Source organism: Phalacrocorax aristotelis, chromosome 15, assembly GCF_949628215.1.
Source record: "Phalacrocorax aristotelis chromosome 15, bGulAri2.1, whole genome shotgun sequence".
Taxonomy (NCBI): domain Eukaryota; kingdom Metazoa; phylum Chordata; class Aves; order Suliformes; family Phalacrocoracidae; genus Phalacrocorax; species Phalacrocorax aristotelis.
In genome coordinates, this window is record NC_134290.1 from 16,124,445 (window position 1) to 16,137,910 (window position 13,466).

Sequence of the window (13,466 nt, forward strand, 5' to 3'; positions counted from 1 at the left end):
AGGGTTGAAAAAAAAAACCAACAGTACTTAAAAATCAGAGATTTGAAAGTATCAGGGGGCCTCATGGAGCATCAATTCTGGCATCTCCCCAGAGCAGGCCCCTCGGCGGAGCTGCGTGCCCCCTTGGAGGCCATGGTCACTGGCGATATTGCAGGAGATACTGCAGCCCCTAGCAAGAGGTGCTCTTGCTACACAGTCCAGCAAGGTCCAATCCCCAGAAGAAAAACCAAACCTGACCTGGAACTCCATTTCCTCGGGTGCTACACTGCACCATCCAATCAGGCTAACGCCACGGAGGGTTGTTGTTGGAGGGACATGGTGCCGAGAGAGGGACGGGAGGAAAGGGGCCTCCTGAGGCAGAGTTATGTGTCAGTTACCTCACGTCAGGTTGGCCCAGGTGCACGCAGCATGGCGATCGTCCTCCTCAGCCTTCGACGCCCATCAGCACAGCAAGAAGGATTCATGCCGTGCAGAGGACCCCATCTTCCAGCCTCAGCCTCCATCCGCACGGCCTCCGCCCAAGCACCAAGGGCTTATTCCACGTCAACAGTTCACACTTCTGGGGCTAGCACGGGCCGCTGAAGTGAGCCGAGCCGAGGTGAAGCACCCTGAGGCAGAGGAGCCCCAAGGACCCTCCTTTTCTCCTCAGGCGGCCCCCCTGAGTGCCCAGAGCAGCTCCTCCCTCCTCCTCCTCGCAGGTTTCCCTCAGCAGCCTCCTGCCGGGCGGTGCGGGCAGGCTGGGGGGGCGGGCGGGGCCGGGCAGGGCCGTTAGGGGGCGTTCGGAGCCCATTGGCGATCGTCCGTTGGCGACCGTTAAAGAACCGTTAGCGCCGGCGCGAGGCACCGGCGCCTCCCGGCTGTCCCCTCACGGGGCCGGGGGTTCTTCTGACGGCTGTTCTTACGGGATGTGAGGGGTTTGGGGGAGAGCGAGAGCCCCCCCAAATTGGGGCTGGGGTCTTGGGGAAGACCGTGAGCCCCCCGAACTGGGGTTGGGAACCCAGGGCACCAGGGCCCTTCACCCACAGTCGGCAGGGCCATCACCCTACAGGTGTGCCGGCAACAAGAAACATCCTTCCCTTTCCAGCCCCCATCGTATATCGACTCGGGAAGGAGCAGGAACTCCACGCTCAGACTGGCCCACTGTGGGAGCCAGTAGCTGTCAATGTTTAACCCTATGGTGCGCTTCTGGTATAATCTCCACCTGCCTTTGCATTTGTTTGGCTCAGCACAAAGTTTGAGTGTAAGGGAGGGTGAGAAACAGCCAAGAATGGAAAAATAAGACATTTACATCATCATATATCATTATTTTATTTCAATTTTGCTTCGTTCCAAAAATAATTAAGGGACATCATAGGCAGCAGCAGGCACATCGGTGGGTTTTGCAGTTTGAGCCTCTAAAGATGACCAGAGGTCTTGTGCCAGGTACCGTACAAGGACAGAGCCTCTGGTCTCAACAACTCCTGGCTTCAAGGTAAATTTCTCATGAACATTCAGGGCCTCAGTCTGACTCAGTACATCTTGAAGTCAGTATAAGCAGATGAAAAGGAATGAAGATAGGGTAAACGGGTAGGCTTCTAAATATTTCCTCCCTCCCTCCCTGCCCCAGAACAACATTGGAAAAAACACATCATCAAGTAAGAACATCCCTTCCCTTTTACTGATGGGAAAGTGAGGCAGGAGAAGACTAAGTCACTTGTCCAAAGTTACTAAGGCAATCTGTGGAAGCACCAAGGAAGCTGTATTTCTCCATTGCCCTAGTCCACTACCTCAACTGTTCACTGCCCTCCTCTGTCCTCACCTGACACAATGCAACCAGAAGCATCGTGGAAAGTACGGCTGAAATAGTTTAGCACAGGAGGGTTCGAGCACTATAGCCCCTATCGGCTTATGAACAGTTTGGATCAGTTCTGGTTGCTGTAGTTTATTATTTCCTTAGTCTACCAAGCCAGAACCACTCCCAGCTCAGCAAAGCAATCAAGATTATGCTAAAGAGTTTAAAATATTAAAAGCCCCGAGATCAGATCTTTGGAAATACAGCAAGTGTCCAATCAGTTCAAGTCCCACTCGGGACTGCAGTTAGGATCAGATGTTGTGCTGAGCTGTCCCCTCTGGATATCACAAACCACACAACCTTAGCACAGCATCACCCAAGAGGGAGGAGGGTATTCAGCCTTATGATGTTAATAACTGTTGTAGGGGCTTCTTGAAAACATACCCAGGAGCCTGCATGCTGTGTAGATCTCAGGTGGTGCTCCGGGCTTCAGCACTCATTCTCCGAAATTTCTGCAGGTAGACAGTGATGAAGATAACCAAGATACCCTGGAGGAAGAGGAGGATGAAGAGACAGAGCTGAGAGAGGAGGGCCAGGCTGCAGTACCAGTGCTGGCATGTGGAGATGATCTCATCTTCTGTCAGATAGGCAATGACCCGGCCCTGCAGGTGAGCTGGGGAGGTGCATCTCACGTCCCTGTATAAGGTCCGGTTCTGCTGCCACTGGAGCCAGGAGCGCAAGTAGAGGATGTCACAGTTGCATTCCCAAGGGTTGCCCTGCAGGTAGACTGCCTGGAGGCTCTTTAGGTTGTCAAAGAGCCCACTGGGAATAGAGGTGAGCCTGTTGTAACCAAGGTGGATAACTTCAGCTGAAGAGCGGAAAGTCACTGGCAGTTTTGCCACAGTTAGGCCTTTTGACGTGCAGTCGATAATGTTGGTGGCACACTTGCATGGCATAGGGCATATGGGTATCACGAGTGGGAGGAAGCCAAGGAAGGACAAGAGGAGAATTCCACTGTTCATCTTCACCTGCAAGCACTCCCCTGGTGAGACGAGACTGGATGAGGTGGAGACCAGGCAAGTAGACACCGCACACCCTAGGACTGACACCACGGCCCAGGTCTGTCTTTGTTTGTTCTGAGGATGAGTTTCTAAAGTTGGGTGAATTCGATGCCCTTCACAGGAGATGCAAGAGCTCTGAAAAGAACAGAGTTAAAAGAGACATGCAAATTCTTGGTCTCTTATTACAGGAGAGGGAATGTTCCTGGTCTTCCAGCCCTGGATTTGAGGAGGGGCATGAACAGATAGCTACTGGGAGGCTTAGCTGCAGCCACCAAATTAATTTCCACTAGTCCTCAGAAGTGTACAAGAGCAGCCTGTATTTTCAGTGTTACTGGAGGCGTATTACTAGCGTAGCCAAGAAAATTTATGTCAAGGCATCAAAAATTAGAATATGAAACTGCTCATGCTTTATCATAGCTCTGAATGATGTCTGTAAGCAAAGCTCTGTTTGTGCAAACTGCAAGAGAAGGTTCAGAAATAAATTTACTGTTATCAAAAGCAAAAAATAGCCTTTCCAGTTTTGAAAAGACATGACAAATAGTCCTTGGCCAGCAGAGAGGGTGCTGACCACTGACGGTGGAGGTCAGTGGAGTCTTCCACGCTAGACATTGCTCCAGCAGGTCAGTAATCTCCTCCTGGAGCTGTGACCGTGCTGGGAGACATGGGTCAACGAGCTGCCTTTGTATTGCAGTCTCGTGCCACTGCTGAACACATGAGCTGCTATAACTTCTTTAGGAGAACAACTACACGTACCTGCAACAAAGCAGTGCTTTTCTGTGCTATCTGTCAGCCAAATAAAAAGGAAAAAAGAACAGAAGGTAGCTTTGTTGACTTACCAGAGTAGTTCAATCCTTGCTTTCCTGCTGGCTTTACAACTATCTTAAGGCAGTCCAGCCAGTGCAGGAGTGTTTGCAGCTGCATAGCTGAGCTCCCAGATAATCCCTGTGCAGCTGGCTGGCAAGATAAGGGTCAGGCTTATCCCAGGGACACCTCCCACATCAGGCCTTCCTGCAAGTTTGCTGGTGTCACCGGAAGGTGAGGCTTCACTGAGCAAGTCTTCCAAGAAGTGGGAGCCGACACTGCTCACAAGAGCGTTTGCTGGGAGAGGTGCTGACAGTACTGATATCTGTGATTCTGGGCCCACGTGCTCAGCCCAGCAGAAACATCACGAAGTCTCAATGGCAAAGTAGTAACTCAAAACGCATTTCAACCTGGAAGGTGACGTTGCTGGTTTGTACTGCACTCCCTGAGCACTGTGGCCTTTGGTTTCCTATCTCATCGGGAAGACTGTATTTGGCAGAGCGGTTAGACCTAGCACTTTGCAGTGTGTTGGTCCTGAGGTTTCCCTTGAAGCGGTGACACAAATCTACTCCTGATTATCAGTGGAAGATCTGCTGAAAGAAACGGACTTCCAGTGACCACACTGGTGTCAATAGTTGAGGCAAGGAGAAAGATCCTCCAGGCACTTGCATCCTCTCATGATTCTTATAGGGGTAAAATATAACTCTTGGTGCTTCATTGCCTACATCAAAATAAACTAGTTAGATCCTCTGCTTGAGGAACTGCTCTTTTCATAGCCAAGTGAGTCGGCAGCTCTTGACAAGCGCAGCTTGCAGCTACCGAGAAAGACTGACCACATCCTTTATTCAGAAGTTGCATTACACATATACTTGAACAGAAAGTCCGAGGGTCAAAACTACATTTAGGTAGAATCTTGTCTTCTCAAGGCCATCGCCCCCTCACAGACATTCTTCTGCCATCAGCCTGACTCCAGGCGTTGGCTACGCTCCTTAGGATAAGGCCGCCAGAATTACATTGCGAAACTGTTGCACCGTTGGGCCCGGCTCTTCCTTACCTTGTACTGTGCACATTGTACGGAGCAGAAATGATGAACGCCCTGAATGTGCTGATGCAAAAGAGATTTAGGGTGTAAACAACAGCAGAATTTGGCCCTAACCAAGGGAAAATCTCTGATGCTCTAAACAAAACAATTAAGCTTTAGACTTCTATTAAGTCGGAGCAGATCATTCCAGCTATTTCACTGTGGCAGGCAGGCAGAGTGGGAAAGAGATCTTAGGCTAACAAACGGGCCCAGTTTTTCCTGCAGGACCTGCTTTCCACTTGGGAGCAGCCTGACTACCGCAGGGTAGGTTTGCTCAGCAACGGCCGCGTCTCTGCATTTGGTGCTACTTTTTTTCAGAGGCAGGTGTTCAGGCCAGGCGTGGCACGGAGCTGATCTAGAGCCAGACCCATCTTGGCTCTGCACGCAGCACAGACGCAACAGTGCTCCTTTGGCTGCTTATAAAACGGATTTCCTGGGACTGGCTCCCGCCCAGCTGCCCGTGGCTAATTTAGACACTGCTCCTAGGGGAAGCTTAAAGATAGAAGAACTTCAGGGTCATCTTGTTCAGCTTCTGACACAAACACAGGCGAGAAACCCCACGCAGGAAACCCTGCCTGGAGCCTGCTCTGACAGAACTGGATAAAAGGAGAAACAGCACCAGTTTTGCTCTCTCCTGCCCATAATGTATCACCAACGCTGCTCAAGGGGACTGAAAATTAAACAGAAAGGGGTTGTTTTTTTGAATGTATTTATTTCACTGATCAATTCAGGTAGTAAACATTATTATTAATAATAATAACAATAATCATTTAATAAAATGGATATGTTTTAAAAGGTTTCATTTTTCTTTGTTCACAATGACAAAATGTTCAAACAGAAATTTACAGAAAAATATATATTATAATAACCCAACAGATGGACAGAAAACAAAGAGCCTAGGAATGGAGCAGGGGGTGAGGAAGTTGCGTGGCAGGAGCAAGCCAGCATTAAAGCGCAGCGGGGTTTGTGAGGAGGAGCAGGGAATGCCATCGCCGAGCACGAAGAGCGGGACCCCCTCCTTGTCTGGGGGAGGCATGCAGGGAGGCAGCAAGGACTGCTCAGGCAGGACCAGCACAGCAGCGACACGTAAGGAGCTCACGCCACAGCCCCCTCTGCAGCGGGGCGCGAGGTCCTACACACTGTACCGACAGCCCCAGCTGCAGCCTGGGACAGCTCTGCGGCACGGGACACCAGCCCGGCAGCAACCCACGCAGCAGGGCCAAGCTGGCAGAGGCGCGGGAATGCGCCGGGTGGTGCAGGGGTCGCACATGAGGCTGTGGAGGGTTGTATGAGGGGAGGTGTTAAATTACTTTCCAATCCACACTTCTAACTGCCAGAGCCAAATGGCCAAGCTACATTTGTTCAGGAGTCTCTTCTCTGCTTACTGTGCAGCTCCATGCAGCAGTACAAAACATTCCTCCTTTACTAAACAGATGCCACCTTCCAGGACAGAGTCTGAACCCCTGGTGCCCCCAAAGTCAATCTCTAAGTCGCTTCCAGGCAGCCCCCCAAGCTCTGGTGCTCTGGGCAGGGAACGTCCTACATGGAGGCGTGATTTCAGCAGTACCGCTGCCCCTCTTCAGAAGCCATTGCTGGTGCCTCACTCCTGTACATTTTTTTCTAAGTGCAACTTGAACCACCTTCACCAGCTGGCCGAGGGAGGCTTCAGCTCCCTGCAACAGACTTGTGACTATGGACTTGATGTAGAAGCCATGTGCACTGAGCTGATGGAGACTTCCTCACCCTGAGGGACAGGGGCAGACTCACCCTCAGCAATCCTGCCTGCCTGTGACCAGAGTACCCTGTGCTCTCACCAGCACACAGCACTCCTGCACTCAGCCCAGGATAAAAGCTGTCAGCTCAGCTATGTCAAATTTAAAGGGTAAAGGCCTCTAGGAATCTTCTAGGAATTAATGTGTTTGAAAGAGGAACGTCTCTAGTTGGACAGGGCTCATTTGCAACAGAATATCCTCTTCACAGACAAGACCAGTATAAGAAAAATAGGGAACAGGTACTGCAAGGCGCTTCCCGTTATGCTAGCATGGATAAAGCTGAGAACTCAGCAGCCCTGCTTTGGAAAGCAGCAAACCAGCTCCAGAAAACCTGGAGGAAGCTCCTGTTTCAGGCTACTCCACTGCTCAGTTAAGCACATCGCACAAAGAAAGGCTGTATTTCCTCCTTAAGTACCTTGGACCTGCATGTTATTGAAGACAAGTGGAACCCTTCCCCTCTCCTGCGCTAGCACTGCCTCTGACACTTATGAGCACAATACAGGGGAGAATGAAAGAAAAAAAAAAAAACCCTTGTTGGACCCCGCTCTTGCCCAGCTGGCATATTTCTGCCAAGGGGCTTCTACCCTGGCTTGTCCTTCCACCCTGTGCCAGGCTCTCTCCCCTGCCTCTGCAGCCCATGTTCTGGCTCAGCAGAGGCTCTGTGCAGTGAATAACTGGAACCAGCCAACCTACCCACCACCCGGATGAGCCCTGATCAGGACTCTCAAGCCCCATGGGGGGAATCAGACAAATGCAGTGCCTAATAACAGAATTTAGGGCCTGGCTATTCCTGGCCCACACTGTGTTTCCTACCCAGGGAGAGCTACTGGGGAGAGATGGAGATGGAGGAGCAGATACAAAGGGGTAAAGGGGCAGAGGAATCAGTCCAGGAGCCAGAGAAGCAGAAGGGCCCAGCCCATGGCAGCACTCCCTGGAGTCGGAGGGAAGAGCCAAATCTCTCTCCCTCCGACAGCTCTGGTTCCCTGCGAGCATGGCAGTGTTGCTGGTGAGGCCTGCCCTGTCAGGCACATCACACTCAGGGGCTCTGTTCTGGCTGAACTAAAGTTAAAAATACTGCAGGAAGCAAGAACAGGACAGAAGCTGCTGCCTGGGGAGTGCTCTTATCTCTGCCCAGCAGATCTACCAGGCTTCCCAGCACTGAGACAGAAACAGCCTCAGACCAGGGACGGGGAGAAGGGCTGAGTCCCAGGGGAAAGGCAGGGAAGCAAATGCCAAGCTTGCTGGGCTGCGCTCAGCCCCATGCAGTGACCCAACACCTGCCTGGCAGGCGGCTTGCAGATCCCTGGTACAAGCCTACAAAAACTGTGCCTTGCCCCCGGAGAAGCTCAGAGCCAGCAATGCGCTTGTGGGACCACAAAGGCCCGGGGGTAGGGCACAGCTCTGCATTTGGGGTTGGATTTCAGTCCTCAGGTTTCTACCCTCTCCAAAGCAGTCCTGGCTAAGCACTCTGGCTGCTGTGGTGCTTTTCAGAGCAGATGCTGGAGACACACTGCAGTTGGATGACCAGAGCTAAACCACGCGATACCCTCACCCAGCTACTGCAGGGCCCTGGGGTTCCTCTACCAACACCTCCAGCCTGCCGTGGGAGGAAACCATGGCTGGGAAGGTGCTCACTCCCATCATCTCCCTGCCGGCAATAGTCAACAACTCATCCTCTCTGCCAGAAAGACATAACTGAGAGCAGTAGAAGCCATTTTCTTCTATCTGACCCCAAGAGACTCAGTCCTTTGCTGCTCAGTGCAAAAATGCTGGAGTTTCTTGATAGGAAAAACAAAACCAACCCATTAAACAAAAAACTCCAGAAAACACCCCGGGCAGGAAACCAGGCAACCATCAGGACCCCTGAGCAGGTCAGTGCACAGAGAAACCCCCAGCCCCAGCTCTGTAGGCCAGAGCTGGCCTCAGGCTGAGGAGCCCGAGCAGTGCAGGTCAAACTCAGAGGAGGGTATGGCTGCCTTTACAATGCTTGTGCTGGCCCCAGACAAAGGGAAGGGGGAGGGGGGCACAGCACCTCAGTTGGGAGTAAACATTTACGTGCATTGACATAGATAGTCTTCAAGTCTGTACACCAGAGAAACCAGGACTTTAAATACCAGAGCATTCCCAAACAAGAGATTAGTACATGGGAAAGGGAGAGTTTTTTCTTTTCTTTTTTTTTTTTCTCTTTAAGGATGCCTTACAGACTTCCCAGGCTATTTAAAAAAAAAAAAAAAAAGAAAAAAGAAAAGAAAGAATAATTATTAAAAAAGAAATACACATCAGTAAACTGTTAAGTGACCAGCCTCCTCCACAATCCAGCTGACCGCAAAGCCAGCATTGCTGCTAATAAATTAGAGGGTGCAGGTGCAGCTCTTGCCCACAAGTCTCTATACAACAGGAAACCTTTTCTAGACGTACACAGCTCTTGCCAGGCCTCAGATGGTCACTGGGGGATTCCCTCTGCCCTCTGAGTACCTGCCTCTCACTGATCCTGCATCTGCTGCTGCATCTTCTGCAGCATCTCTTGCATCCGCCGTAACTGCATGAGACAGAGAAGAGAGTGTCAAAAAGGGATCTGTTGTGGCCGGGAGCTGGTGATTTGCACTGGGGGCGGTCCATTGGGGCTGACAAAGGGATCCCTCAGAGAGCATCAACTCCTGCCTGAGAGCAGAGGCATCTGTTTCTGGGGTGGAACGGAGCCACGTTCCCCTGACAGAGGAAGCCACAGCATTCACACCCTCTCCTCCACACCAGGAGCCCATGATGGTGGGAGGCAGGAGCAGGCAGCCCCAGGACAGCTTCTGTGGAGCAATCCTGAAAACTCCTCAGATCCCAGCTCCAACACCAAGGAGGCCCAGGCAGAAACAGGTCTCACCTCCTCATCCTTCATTTTGATCAGCTTCTCTGTCTCAGTGTCTGGTGTTGGGAGAGGCAGGATAGGAATCGGGCTTTCTATCCTGTTGTCCTGAGTCAGCTTGCTGGAGAGAGAGAGAGGGAGAGGGAAGAAACGCAGTCAGTCGTGGTTGAGGCTGGCTGGTTTTGGTGTCACCAAGTGATGGGGGCCACTCACGATGGCAGAACTGCCAGCAATGTGGCAGGATGCACCCAACCAGGTGGAGGGGCCATGGAGCAATCCAGCCCAGAGGTGTGGGATGCACGCAGATGCAGAATGAGACCAGAGTCAATAAAGGTTTTCAAAATAGAAGCTTGTGGGTAGCTAACAGAGAAAACCCAAACCAGGTTTACACTGAGAGCAAACACAGAAAAAAGACTGATGTTTCTGACTACCTTTTGTAACTGCATTGGCAAGCTTAGCAGGGACATTTACAGACGACTTATCTGGTCTCCTCTGGCTCACCTGTGCATGTGCCTCCACATATACACAGCACCAACACAAACTATCAGGATCCCTAAGGCACCACATGCTCACACCATGGTCCTTTTTTTTCCCAGGAAGATAAAACCAGGGGAGTAGTTTAACAGCAAAGCCTGCCCTCATATTCAGGAGGTGGGAGACGTGAGCCACAGGAGGCACAGCGCAGCAGCACTGCAATAAGGGCTGGGGGTGCACACAGGTGCAGGCAGGGGACAGAGGAAGGAGGCGACTTTCTTCCAAAAGTCAGAGCTCTCCGTAGGTGAGGAGGGGGTGGTAGCAGCCAGAGATGCCTGGGCTGAAACTGGGAATTCAAGATGCCACTTGCAGGCGTTCACCGCTTGGAGTCACCGTTGGCTCATTATTAAGTCAGTTCCAGCCCTGGAGGTTGGGATCTCCACCCAGACTGTCCCTCTAGACAAGGACCCTTATCCCATTGCTAGAAATGGCCACACTCGGGTTTCTGAGACTTGTTCACTGTAACTAGCCATGGCATGAGAAACAGTACCAAACTTAAGCTTTTCTTAAGCTGAGCAATTGCTTTTCATCAAGCTCTTCTTTTAATAGATACATAGCCTACCTAAATAGCAGCTGTGACACTTCTCACAGTTCTCTAGCATTTAACATAGTTATTTTGGGACCCCGTATTCTCACTGTTGAAAAAGACAGGCTCGTCTGCTATGCAAAAGTACTGAGACACACTGGGTGTGAACAGAATGTGCCAACCTCGCCGTTTGCACACATGCAGGACTGTTCCTTGATGAAGCACAGCCATTTCTGCTCTGCAACGTGGCAGCACAGAGCTACCCGGCCAGTTCAGGCAGGAAGTGAAGGGGGAGATTTACAACTGATGAGCCAAGACCTACTTAAACTTGAAAATTATCACTAGCATTTCAGTCATAGAAGGGAGAAGGGAAAAAAAAAAAAAAGTTTCAAATGAGAACCCCCTGAGTGTTCTCTCTTCTATTTTCTGATCACTGTGACTAAAACCACAGAGAATCAAATGTAATGGGAGGATAATGCAGAGAAATCTCTGGAGATGTGTTAGGAGTCTTGCTAATTGCCTGGGCTCTGTTGTCTGAGAAACAGCAGCATCCCAAGGGTCATGCTGTCATTTGGCCAGAGCTGCAGACTGCAGAATGCCTTCCTCTTTGGCAACGCACACAGCTATCACCCACCAGAAAGACGGTTTATCCCCAGTTTCATTAGGCTCGATGCATTTCACCCAGTGCTAGGAACAGCTCTTCAAAAGAATCTCCAGGCCTATTTCCCAAGATCTGCACGGGGAATCCTCAGACAGGAACGTGGACTCTCAGAAGCATCCCCACCATGGGTTCAGGCTGTGCAAGACATGCTTGGATTTGCTATTTTACTTCCCAGTGCCATTCCCCAGGCTGCAGCCCACCACAGCCCCAGGAGACCCATGGCCTCCTGACCGACAAGCCATTCTGAGAGCAATCCCAGCTCTGCAGAGAGTGAGACACCCCTGCCACCTCTGGTTGAAGCAGTGGGGACCCACCTGGTCATTTGCTGGATGCACTGAGCTCTGTAGTTCTCATAGTGGACATCGCAAGTGACGTCCTTCAGGTCATGCATGTGTGTCCGGATCAGCATGTTCCTCAGCTTCACAAAGTCGCAGTGTGCCTGGTTTTCCACTGCAGAGGCAACAACAGGAGAGTGCTTGGATGTCACACCTCACCAGCCCCCTCCAGGGAGCCCCTTCTCACCTCCTGTACACCCAGGCTGGACTAAAACTCCCCCAGGGCCCCCTTCTCATCCTCCCCCCACCCTCCTCTCCATTGCCACTGCCTGGGGCTCTCCCCCTGGCCCTGGCACAGGCCTTGATGATGCTCTGTGCTTCTCAATGCCGAGGCCAGGTTGCTATGGTCACTGTGTTCCCAGGACTTTTTCTGGGTATGAGGATTAATTAAGCATGTACAGTAGACCCCTGAAAGCGGACACTGCTCCCAGGTACACGGGATGTCGCTGTTATAACCACAGTGAGCCCAACTGGTGCTGGAGGCAAACTGCTCATCTCCTTGGAATTTAGGACTGATTGAAAGCCCCCTTTAGGCAAAATCAGCCCCTGAGGGGCAAAGCCATGAGCAGGCAATGGTCTGGAGAGCTGAAAGAGCTGCTGTTACCACGAGGAACCAGGCCCTGGGCAGCAATGCGGGGCTCTGCAGGGAAGCGTTGAGCTCAGTAGCAGTGTGCTTGCCATGGTCATCTCCCTTTACCTCTCTGCAGGACTGGGGGAAGGCCCAGGGTTTCAGAAAGTTGATCCCACTGCCAAATACCAGCACCTGGACAGGCACAGCCCCTCCAGAGCCAGCAAGAGAGCAGAGCCAGCAGCTGCGCAGCCCAAGCAGAGAGCACCAGCCCACAAGCGCACACACAAGCTTTTGGGATCTGAAGCTGCAAGACCTTAAAGCAATGCACCAGCATGGGGGAATCAGCAACAGCAGCAAAAGCCATTCCAAGGTTATTCTATCTTTGAGCTTTTTTGATTTTTTTCCTTTCTAAAGGGGGAAAATTCAAGACAAACACATTGTGCATCAGCGCAGCCTCCAGTCCAGCAACTCCAGCACATACAGAAGCAGCAGAAGAGGAGGGAGTGCCGGAGTGTTTATGATTCAGTTTGGCTGAGGGCAATGGCTTCTCCCCAGAAACTAAACTGGCAATGTGCAGCCTCCCCCCTTAATAAGAAGCCATGCCCTAGTGCATTAAAGCCCAGGCATTCTGCCATTCACACTGGCGTCTCTCGTCCTCGCTCTGTCATGGTTTCAGAGGCAGGTTGATTGCTACACTCCCAGTACCAGAACTCCTGAGCAGGTCTCAGTGGCTCTGTCCCTACCCTACCTTGTCCCCTGCCACGTGCCAAAGGAGGCACAGTCACAGCCATGAAGATCTGAGCTCCCCGCTGTGGTCCCTGTTGCGTGCGCCCACCTGTCCTTCCCCCATCCCTGCCTACTCCCGCTCACAGTGCCGGCTCCCAGGCACCGCGCTTACCTTCCACAATGCCCCAGGGGTAGAGCCGTCCACGGACTCGCTGGCCTTTTGCCTCCACCACTGTGTTACTGCCGATGACAGCAAAGGGAGCGCTCTCCTGGAATGAGAGGCATCGCTGAGCCCAGCTCAGCCCAGGGCTGCCCATGGATCCCTCCTCCAAGGGCCAAGCTGAAGTGGAGATGAACAGGAGGAGGAAAGTGCTGGTAGGAGAGGCACAGGGATATCCACACGTGCCCCAGCACAGGACACCACAACCCAGCTGCAGAGAAAAGCCTAAGGCACTGGGATCTGCGGATAGCCTGATTCCTAGCCTGACCTTCTCAGCTGTCTTGAGGGCAGTTGTGTCTCTGCAGATGCCTGCATCCCTTTGAGGGGAAATTCTACAAGGAAGCCAGAGTAGAGAGGCTTGAACACCAAGCAAGTGGGGCAATGTAGGCCAAGAGCTTGTCCAGGCAGGGAGGTGCAGGCTGTGCTCCCCTCTGTGTTCAGAAGGGCGTCAAAGCACATTGCACCTCTCTGACAGGAGAAACAAGGCCATACCACATGCACACAGAGGGTGGCTCAGCTTGGGAGAGGGTCAGGCCTGGGCTGCTACGGC

At 51.9% G+C, this 13,466-nt stretch overlaps 3 protein-coding genes across 8 annotated transcripts in view; 1 reads left to right on the plus strand and 2 right to left on the minus strand.

Annotated features, from left to right (window-relative positions):
• UFD1 (ubiquitin recognition factor in ER associated degradation 1) overlaps positions 1-13,466 on the plus strand; it is a 436,293-nt gene that overhangs the window by 287,722 nt on the left and 135,105 nt on the right. The gene's annotated exons all lie outside the window — the stretch shown is intronic.
• On the minus strand, positions 1,290-3,807 carry GP1BB (glycoprotein Ib platelet subunit beta). 2 transcript variants are annotated; one of them, XM_075110179.1, is made up of 3 exons: positions 3,669-3,807; positions 2,216-2,967; positions 1,290-1,517 (listed from the first exon to the last, which is right to left on the minus strand). In XM_075110179.1, exon 2 carries the CDS (start codon positions 2,791-2,793, stop codon positions 2,242-2,244), a length of 552 nt encoding a protein of 183 aa, XP_074966280.1. In that variant the 5' UTR covers positions 2,794-2,967; positions 3,669-3,807; the 3' UTR covers positions 1,290-1,517; positions 2,216-2,241. The 2 variants fall into 2 exon arrangements, with proteins under 2 accessions (XP_074966280.1, XP_074966279.1); XM_075110178.1 differs by having other exon boundaries at positions 1,290-2,967.
• The window catches only part of SEPTIN5 (septin 5), a 45,535-nt gene continuing 39,055 nt past the window's right edge, over positions 6,987-13,466 (minus strand). For all 4 annotated transcript variants that reach the window (XM_075110151.1, XM_075110152.1, XM_075110149.1 and 1 more), the window contains exons 8-11: positions 12,869-12,965; positions 11,379-11,514; positions 9,362-9,464; positions 6,987-9,025 (exon numbers count right to left, since the gene is read on the minus strand). In XM_075110151.1, coding sequence (XP_074966252.1) covers positions 8,969-9,025; positions 9,362-9,464; positions 11,379-11,514; positions 12,869-12,965 — 393 coding nt within the window. In that variant the 3' untranslated portion in view covers positions 6,987-8,968. The remainder of the gene's footprint in view (positions 9,026-9,361; positions 9,465-11,378; positions 11,515-12,868; positions 12,966-13,466) is intronic.